Raw genomic sequence first — 10,755 nt, forward strand, 5'->3', positions numbered from 1 at the left:
AGATGCATACGCTTGCTGGAGCCAAGAAAACAAGGCAAAATCAAGGGTGATGAGTCAAACAAAAGTGAAACGAAAAAAGAAATCAGTAGAAAACGTCACGCAACTTACAGATGATCAAGAAACATCTCGCAAAGAAATAATTTAAGAGTGAGAGACGTTTCTCCTCCACAGAAGTGCCTGAAACTGTTAATACTGGTCGATGCTACAAAAACTTTTACATCACCTTTAAAACAAAACCACAAAAAAAAAAACAGGCTGAGATGTTCAGATCCAACTGGATCCATTCTTAGAACTGGTATTCGGTGTACCTCATGTGAAAAAGAAAAGATAGATATTTGTTCAGAAACAGACCTTCAAAATCTGAAATAAACATGAACAGCATTTTGAGAAAAACAAAACAAAAATAAAATAAAAAAACCCACACACTGCAACGGTGGCTCTTCAAGTCAAACCAAACTCACACCTCAAAAAAAAAAAAAAAAAAAAAATTTTTTCCAACATATTACTAATTATGTGCTACATATGAAAAGGAAAAAAATATATATATTTATATACACAGGTAGTAAGAAAACCAAAAATGAGCAAAAAAGGAGATTCCACCTAATTGCACACTGCTACATACACGGCTTTATTCTTGAGTGCTAGAACGTTAGCGTTTGTTTCAGTGCTTGAATACACTCTTAGAGTTGATATGTTTTATTTTCCACTCGTTCCTCCATCTTTCGTTCAGCAAGCACTGAGGTCATCAAAGCCACAGCATCAGCTTCAGCCCTGTCAGGAAATATATGAGACAATTAGTCATTCGCTTCTGCAACAGAATCAAAATAAACATTCACTGCATGACTGCTTTGGTATTTCATGCCGTTTTAAATACTGATTATGAAAGCAATAAACTCATCTTTCATCTGCACTGTAGATTTGACTTTAGTATGATTGTTTGGGTTTGTATGAAAGCCATGGAATTTTTAATGCATGGAAAGCCATGAACATTAAAAAAAAAAAAAAAAAAAAAAAAAAAAAGGTAATTGTGACTTATTCTAACAATTCAAATGTTTTCTCAGAATTCTGAGAAATGAAATCAGACAAATAGAATTCTGACTCAATTCTGACTCAATTACAAGAAAAATAAAAAAAGTGTGCATTTTGAAATTATAAGATCATATCTTACATTCCTGACTTTTTTCTTCTGAATTAATTTTATATCTCAATTGCAATTTTTATTTCCAACACAATAAATAAAAAATAAAAGGTGCGAAAAAAAAAACACAATTGCGAAAAAGGTCATTGCAAAATATATTTTTTTAAATCACACAATACTGACTTTTGTTCTCACAATTGAACCTTTTTATTTAATTCAGATTTCTCAGAATTGTGAGTTGATATCTTGGAATTCTGACTTTTTCTTGCAAATTTTTCTGATAAATCTCACAATTTTTTTTTTGTTGTTGCTGAAAAAAAATGTAAAAAAGGAAATGACTAAGCTCACAAATTGTTTTTTTTTTTCTTCTCTGAATTCATTGTTTGTATCTTACAAACTCTATTTTTTTCCTCCAACATATAATACGCAAATTCTAGGTAATTGCAAAAAAGGTGATTTTTTTTTAAAAAAGGTAAAGCTAATTTAAAAAAAAAGAAAAACTATTTGACTTTTCTTCTCAGATAATCAAATCTCACAATTCAATTTTCTTCTTCTTCTGTATTCCGAGTTCATATCTCACAATTGTTTCCAATTCCAAATTAATGACAATTCTGATTTCAAATTTGAGTTTATATCTTGCAATTCTGGCTTTTTTTCTCACAATTGCATGAAAAAAAAAAAAAAATTGGTAGATATCGGTTCAGAAAACGTGTATATTTTCGTGTCATTATTCACCTCATTTAATTTCTGCATTATGCATAAATAATTTTATGTGCAATGTTGTAAAACGTTAACAATCATTGCAATAAAACTGTGTTGACTAATGCAGAGATCGAGTCACAGCACACCACAACCAGACGAGCAGTGCAACCCACAAAAACCTGAATGAACTGAAAAACACTGGAAAATGAGATCATGAAACCTTCCGTGTCCCACCAACGCAAAACACGCATTACTAATGTTATGACTGGCTGGATTTGCTCATTGACTTATTGATCGGGCAGGACGTTTCCTCACATGACTAACTGAGGTAATGATAACCTGCAGTTACATCAGATTAATGCATTTAAATACAGCTTAATCACATTTATGTGCAATTGTCAGGTGTTGCATTTCAATGCACTGAATAAACGCGCAGTTTAACGCGCGCGCGTAATTAAAAAGAGAGCCCTGCGTTTCACTGTAAATACAGCAGAACACATGCTGACGTGTAGAATGTGTTTCACTCTGAAGGGAACTCGAGCTCTCGTAGTAAACCCACTACATTAACCCTTTCACGGACTCGAAGAGTGTCCTTCAAGTACATACTGAAATACAACGTGAAGTCGAAACAACTCACGCGCAGAAATTAGGCTAGTAACTTTACCGAATAGTTACAAAGAAACAGCAAACAACACATGCAGTTAAGAGAAATTATGAAGTAGAAAAGCTTACTTTATTGTAAAACGTATTCCAATCATCTTTTTACCATGCACTTTTACATTTATACCAAATTATATAAAATATCGGTATTAAATGCATTGATTCAAACAGCATTTATTCTGTATAAATGACTCGGGTGTGACTGTGTAAATAAATAGTTGTGCTCACCTCTCTGGTTTATGTTAGAGTAGGATTGGGGTGTTTTCTGGGTTTTTTGGGTTTTCTCGGCGTCCGCGTTACTTCATCCACACAGATGTGTGAGCGTTTGCTTTGACACGACGAGTCTGAAACAAACACACATTTATAATCATCCCACACGAGTTAACAATCAAATAAAACCTGCTATTTAAACATCACGTTTCGAGGATTTCAAAGAACATGCAACTGCAAGGCAATTCTTATTTTGGATCATGAAAATGCATAACGCGTAACACTTTGCATCTTTTTATCGCATTATCAGAGTCGGGCTTCACGCGCATAACTCAAAAGTGTGAAAGGCTTCAAATTATTAGACAGATATTGATTTTAATCAGATATATAGATACTTTTTAATAAACTGGAAAATGCAGTCGTTGTTCTAGAAATGCATGATCGATTAATTAGATAGCGAATTTAGCACGTACCGACACAAGAGCTTCTTTTCCTCTGCTCTCGGTCTTTTTCGGGCGTCTCCGCGCTCTGCTCCGTTACCTGACAGTCGTGATTGCCGTTAACATCCACGTTAATGTCGTTATTATTCCCAGAGGAGCATATGTGGAGATCGGAGCCCTTCGCCCGCACCGATCTGCTGTAGAAACCGGGCACCGAGCGGATGTCCAGCGCGTCCCACTGGTATCTGCCGCCGGCGCGCGGCGTGTGCGTGGAGAAGTCGAAGTTCCACGCGTCCGCCGATGCGTCCTCCATCGCCTTCTGCTGCCGCTGGAAATCCTTCTTTAACTCTTCATGATCCACCGGACCGAACAGGTTCCGACACGCCGACGGCTTGGGCTGATCCGACAGTCGCGCTTCCATACGTTCCAGCGTCGGGCTGCCGTTAGATAAGCGAACATTGGACATTTTAAGGCGTTCGAGGGCTAAAACACAAACCCGACCGCTGTTACAGAGCGTTCCCTCCTGCGTTGACGAGATCCAAAGCGACGGGCGTGAAAGCAGACTCACCCCGGGTGCCCTGCATGTGCGAAAAACACGGACAGGCGACGAGCATCAAAACAAAAGCAGCGTTCGTGATGGCCACACCTATCAACTGCGCTCGTAGTAAAAAAAGGGGAAGAGAAATAACAAGGCGAGGCTTTTCGGCGCCCAATATGGCGATGAAAAAAAAACCGGGTGATTGACACAAAGAGCTCTTTAAACGCCCGGAGGAACACCGCGGATTGGTGCTTCGGAGATCCGCCTTCTCTCCGCGCACATCCCCCCACGACCCGAGAAAGAGCACATCAACAAACACCCCAGACGAGCCTCCGAGTTCTGAGTCGACTCCTTCGAATGGATCGTTTCCGAATCGTTTCACTAAATGACTCGCTGGTTCGTTTCACATACACTTTCGAATAAATTAGCTACTTGAATTATTAAATTATTTTCTGTACATGTTGCCTAAATGATTTATTTCGCGTGATCAGAAAACGTATGAACTATTGGTTTTACGTATATGACTTTTCTAAAGGGAGTGATTGGATGAATCGTTTAAAAGATTCGGTTCAAACGAGCGACTCGTTGGCGAATCACAATCGAGTGCTTCGTGACTTTGAACGTCAAGTTCTGTGACAGTTAAAACCAGAACAATGGAAAAATGTGCAAATGCTAAAAAAAGAAAAGAAAAAAAATCACAGTGAAATAATGGGAAAGAGATCACATGAGAATCTATGATTTTCTGCTCAAAATCCTATGCAACAAACAACGACTAAACAAAACTTAAGTCTTGTTCCTTGACTAAGACATACTGTCAGACTAGTTTAAGACTTCTCAGTGTAGTCACGGCCTAACAGTATAATATTGATGGTTCCTCAATATTGTTCCCATGAGAATAATCCTAAATTCGATCTAAAAGGTATTAATAAAACTACTTTTTTTTTAAGATACACAAGTCTACCGTTTCCTGTGATAGAACAAATGATTCATAGAAACAGATATGCTTTTAGGATGGTTTGATAATGTGTTAGATGATGTTTGAAACTGAGACACTAGAATCACAAAATGTGGAAGTACAATGATGAGATTCACAATACGTTCAATTTGTTCCTAGAAGTGAGAAGCTACAATTGCCAAAACATTTCCAGGAACAGACCAGCCCTCGCAATCGTCCCGAACAGAACTGTGTGCCACAAACCTGCAGCTTTCAGAAGCCTCAAACACACAATTGCAAGATATAAACTCAGAATTCTGACTTTTGTCCTTGCAATTCTTAGAATTCGGAGTTTTATCTCAAAATTCTATTTTTTTTTTCTGCTATGAAAAAAAAAGTAATTGCAATTTTTTGTTAAAAAAAAAAAGAAGTCAGAATTGTGAGATAAAAAGTTGAAATTTTCCTTTCTAAAGTTAGTTTAATTTTGTATGCATTTCATTTTCTTGATCGTACAGCACATTTGCTGTTTTTAAATTATGCTTATTTGAACTTTAACTATATAAATCAAAGCATATTTAGTTGAATTCATGTATCCCATCATATTCCTTCACACTCATGTCTGTTTTGCTTAAGAAGCCAAACTGGAAAAAAAAACTGACAAAAAAACAGTATAGTTTCACATAATATGCTTAATTAAAGAGTTTACTGGAAGCAAGTTTTCTTGTGTGATTTAAAATCAAGGTCGTATTTGCACACAAGACTGTGTAATTTGTCCGAATAAAACAGGCACAAACAAGACAAAGTCTGTTCTCACGTCTTTGATAGAATCCACAGACATTCCCTTGAGGGTTTCTCAACAGCACAATTCAACATTTAATTTCAAAGTCTTTGATAAGAGCTCAGCTTACTGTCCTGAACCAAGACAGACCTCTGCTGACGGCTGCTGGCGAGCGCTGGGATTCTCCACACTGGTGCACATACAATAATGCATTTTTATATGCCTTTATAAATCCTGAAGGCGTTCGCTTTGTCTGTGGAGCAAATATGCGCATTTCCTAGTTGGCAATTCACATACTAAGCCACTTTAGGATGTAAAAGTTCCTCTTTCCTCCATTTGAGAGGATGTGTTGACCCAGAACCAGAACTTGCTCGGGGTTTGCTGCTCTCTGGTGGATGATCCAAACGCCACCGTCCTTGATCATCTGATGCCTGATCATACAGAAACAAGTACATAGCATGAAGCAAAAAAGGCAGGAATGCATTTAAAAAATGTAAAATATGAATCAAAAACCAATCCTTCATTTGTTTTTCTTAATTGTTTAAGACCTGGACTGAGCCAGTTTCAAACAGGAAGTCACCTGAGAGTGTTACAAAGTAACATAAAAGTAACTAGCATGTTCTAAACAAAGTAACAACATGTGTTGAGAGTGTGTGTTACTTTTAAACTCAACATTTCAAAACACTACAGGTAAGATTCCCGCCTTGATGACATCAGGATGGCGTCTCAACCGTGCGGTCCCTCGGGGAGGGCTTGTGCTCGTCTGCAGGCGTCCAGAACCGTCGTTCCTGGATCCAGGAGAACCTCGTGGAACGGAGCCTCTCGGAAAAGCTGCTGGAGTTCAGTGTCACTCATCTGCTCCAGAGCCTGAAGATTACTGTGGTACAGAGCATTGGTGCACCTGGATGGAGAGATAGATCCATATTTAATTAGAAATGCACTATTTATTATTATTAGTATGAAATATATATAGGACATAAATATTTTTTACTGGCCATGAAACTTCATTATTTAATAAAAAAATAAAAAATAAAAACTGGGGATACACATCTAATTGCAAATTTTGTGATCATTACTAATATTTATTATTATAATTATAATTATTATTAAATCAAATAAAAAAAATAATTAAGGAAATATTATAATACTATTGAATTACAATATACAATTACAACATTAATATTTGAAGTTGTTTTACCAATACATCTATAGGACGTTTTCTATCAGATGCCAAACGATGCATTAAGAGCTGGGGGGTGAAAACTTTTGGAATTTGAAAATCAAGGTAAATTGTACTTCATTTGTGTTCCGGGAAACATACAAGTATCTTCTGCTGCTTACGAAGGGCAGAACTAAATGAAAAAAAAAAATATATATATATATATATATCTCAACAAAATAAGAAAAAGTTGGACATCTTCATCGTGTTCAAAAGTCTTCACCCCCCGGCTCTTAATGCGCCTTGTTTCCTTCTGGAGCATCAGTTGATGTTTGACCCTTTTTTAATAGTTGTGTTTGAGTCCCTCAGTTGTCCTCAGTGTGAAAAGATGGATCTCAATATCATACAGTCACTGCTGGAAAGGGTTCAAATATGTAAAGATGCTGGAAAACTGAAGAATCTGCAGGAGCTGGAGGATTTTTCTGAAGAACAGTTCTCAGTTTAACTGTTCAGAACAAACAAGGGACTCATGCACAACCATCACAAACAGAAAGACAGTCGTGGATCATCCAGGGAACCACACACAGTATTAAGAACCAAGGGTTCACAAACTTTTGAGTGGGTTTATTTGAATAATTTCAGCATTTTTTGTCTTGTGGACTATAAATGTAAACATCTTTTATGTACAATATCTTACTCAGGACAGTAGCCTACTAAGTAAAAAATAACATGCATTTAGTTTGATCTCTCTTATTTTGTTAAATTATTCACATTATTCACATCAGATTCTGCAAGGGGTGCCCAAACTTTCGCATGCCACTGTATATCAGAGGAGGAAACACGTGATGTAGTCTCATGGTACTGGAGTGATGTGTGTACAGTAAGCGTGCTATCACACACACCTGTGGATGAGCTCGTGTCCGCTCATGATGTTTCCCAGTTGATCGGTTCCTCCCAGCTGGATCCTGCAGCCGTGCAGCCGGTGTAACCGGTAGAAGTCAAAGGCAGGGAACGACTCCTTCAGGAGGCCTCGGTTATAAAGCGAGGAGAGCAGCCCGCTTCTTCTAGATGGAGAACAGCGCAGTGACGCTTTTAAATAAGAGGTTTGTCTGAAAACGACATGTGAATGAACTCGACAGCATGACCGCGCACCGGACGCCGCCATATTGGAACGGGAGTTTGGATGACGCTGTCGCACAGATGCGGGAGAGGAGAAATACAAATGGGAAGAATGCCAACAACCCCCCATGAATTACATTCATTCACAAATGTGCTAAAAGCTGAACGCTAAATTATTAAAAACTAAAATATATTTATGCAAAAAACAGAACTCAGATTTATTGCTCGATCTAATATATTATACTGTATAGTTTTTTTTCATTGACACGTTATCTTTCTTACATTCATCATGCATTTGTCTTATGTACGTTTTTACATCCTTGTGTGCAAAATACAAACAAAGTTTGATTTCGAGAAAAATTAATTTCAATTTTTTTTTCTTTTTTCTGAAACACAAAACTGTAATTTTTTATTTTGGCAAAGTTTTATATTCATAAGACAAGAACAATAAAAAAAGAAGAAAAAAAACATTAAACATAAGGACACAAAACACAACTACCCAAATATTTACTCATATGTAAAAATACAGTAAATTATATAAGAGAATAAAAATATGTTCAGTTTGTTTTTGTTGTTCATATTCTGTATTTGACATATTGTTAACTGTACAACAAATACTTTTAATAATAATATTCATTGTTTTCATTGAGATACGAGCATGGTCCAAAAAACTGAATTAAACTGATTAAACTCAAATCACAAGACTTTTTTCGTCTTTATGGTGACGTTCATTCACAAAAACAATTGCAATCTTTTATATACAGTATATTAGTTTGAAGGATTTATATAAATAATGTCTTTCAAATTATAAAAAATACTTTGTATTTCTTTCAGTGCTGAGTACTTTATTTAATTATTAGAGTAATACAGAAAAAGGCAATAAACAAGTAAAATTGTTTTATTTAAAAAATGTTAAATTATTGAATAGATTCTAAATCGATTAAGGAGGAATTTGCACTAAACACTTATGAATATAAAGTCATAAAAATATCAAATGCATGTATATTTTTGACTGTACACCACTGGACGGCGTTATACAAGAGTTAACTTCTGTGAAACCAGCGAAGTTTAGAGAAATAGTATCTGGTTGATTCTCTTTTTCCAAATTACTTGGACTTAGTATTTTAAAGACTCACATTTCCACATTCGATTAGAATTTTACAAAGATGTCTTTTATTTTGACACATGACTAGATATACATACATGTTAAGCCCATGTACAGCAAAAACAACATTACAGAGGCCTTTTTGCAGCAGTTTAATATTAATAATCAGCTTGCATAAAGTCACAGATCTGTAACAACCAGCTTAAAATCAAGCATTTATCAGAAACAGTACTTGACTTTACTGTGACCTGAGCTACAGGGACTAAAGGGGAAGACTGAGACAATTCCCTGATTCAGATTCCTTCTGAAATACCAAACACTAGTTAGAAAAGCAAAGCTGCTGACAATCAAATATTTCATTTTAATCTGATAATAAAGAAAAAAACAAACGCAATGCTTTATGCATACATTTGCTCAATCAACAACTATTACAGGACAACAAAAAAAAAAACTTATAATAATACATGATTTGTTTGAAACATTAATATTACAAACATAACTCTAAAGTGAGTTTCAATCATCCATGCCATAACACTTCATACAGTATCTTGCAATATCTGGATCTAAGGCACTGGAAGAGACAAATCAGAATAGCACTTACTGTATGCTGCAGAAATAGTATGCATACTACACATACAAACACTACATTTGCAATATACAACAGCACACATTTCCAGTGTGACTAAAGTAGTGTAGTAAGCTACTAACAAGTCAACAAGGCAGAGGAGGAATTCAGTACATTCTGATGCAACACGTCAACCACATAAATGCAAGCATGTAGTTAGTAAAAATACAACATGCAAATGTATTTACTGATTTCTGAGAGTGAGGGTGTTGAGCAGGGAGCGCACATTACATCGGCTTAAGAGAGAGTGAATATTGCTGGGTTTATAAACCGTTTGGCAGCTGTTGATGATCATATATCATCAGTACCTCTGTTCTTTACCTGAGACCTCAGTACAGCAGGAGAGGATCACAAACAAAAATAATCAGAATTTGATTGGTCAACCTGGATCTGATGGTTCCCAAATCCTGATTTATGGCAAAAATATGGAAGCTTGTTTCCACCACAGAATTATATATATATATATATATATGATAATTGTGAATTTTTAATCCTGCAATTTGATTTTTTTTCTTCTGAGTTTTAAAATCTTAAAATTCAGATTTTCTTTTCTGTTTACATATGTCTACTTTTTTAGAATTCTGAGTTTATATCTTGCAATTCTCATGTTTTGAGTATATATATCTTACAATTTAGATTTTTTGACTGTTTCTACTTTTTTTACATTTTAATTGTTTATATTCGCATTATATTCTCATTATTCTGAATTTATATTTTCAGAATTTCTGCCTTTTTTCCTCAGAATTCTGAACTAAACTATCTCGCAGTTTATACTTTTTTTCTCTCTCTGAATCCTGGGTTTGCGAGTTAGCCTCGTAACTGTCAAGCCCCCGCTTTAGAAAAGAACATGGATTCCTTACAGTTAAACATTTTAATAATATTTTGTAATCTAAAATTGCTATAAAATCAAAGCCATATGTCTATCTAAGTTATACTCCAAATTTGAAGTTGATCTCACTAAGTTGAGTTTCCTGTGAGATTTTGTTTAGGTGCTATACCTTAAACAGCCACCAGGTGACACAAAAAACTCACTTTGATGCATTTTCCGGTCACAAAATCATAAATTTCAGTCACAATTAGTGACATCACAAAAAAAAAAAATGGAACCTTGTGGAAAATGTGTTTTGTCAAGATTAGAAAAAGCATTGATTATAAAATACTGGTAATATTTCCATATGAACCCAATTTCCAATTTCAAAACTTTTGAGTGTTTAAGCTTTCAAATTATATTTTAAATTAGGATGATTACTACAATATGTAATAGGGGTGAAAAAAAGCGATAAAAAAGAGCGCTAGCTCTCTTATTTAGATATCTTTTTTATCCATCCCATGACAGAAACAAGCTTG

The 10,755-nt window shown here is 35.5% G+C and overlaps 1 protein-coding gene across 1 annotated transcript; it reads right to left on the minus strand.

Moving 5' to 3' along the window:
- Positions 1-2,686: 2,686 nt before the first annotated feature.
- LOC132133100 (cyclin-dependent kinase inhibitor 1B-like) lies at positions 2,687-3,942 on the minus strand. The gene is made up of 2 exons (XM_059545819.1): positions 3,184-3,942; positions 2,687-2,844 (listed from the first exon to the last, which is right to left on the minus strand). The coding sequence occupies exons 1-2, from the start codon at positions 3,614-3,616 to the stop codon at positions 2,738-2,740; spliced, it is 540 nt and encodes a 179-aa protein (XP_059401802.1). The 5' UTR covers positions 3,617-3,942; the 3' UTR covers positions 2,687-2,737.
- Positions 3,943-10,755: the final 6,813 nt, after the last annotated feature.

This window comes from Carassius carassius, chromosome 50 (assembly GCF_963082965.1).
Source record: "Carassius carassius chromosome 50, fCarCar2.1, whole genome shotgun sequence".
In the NCBI taxonomy this organism is placed as follows: domain Eukaryota; kingdom Metazoa; phylum Chordata; class Actinopteri; order Cypriniformes; family Cyprinidae; genus Carassius; species Carassius carassius.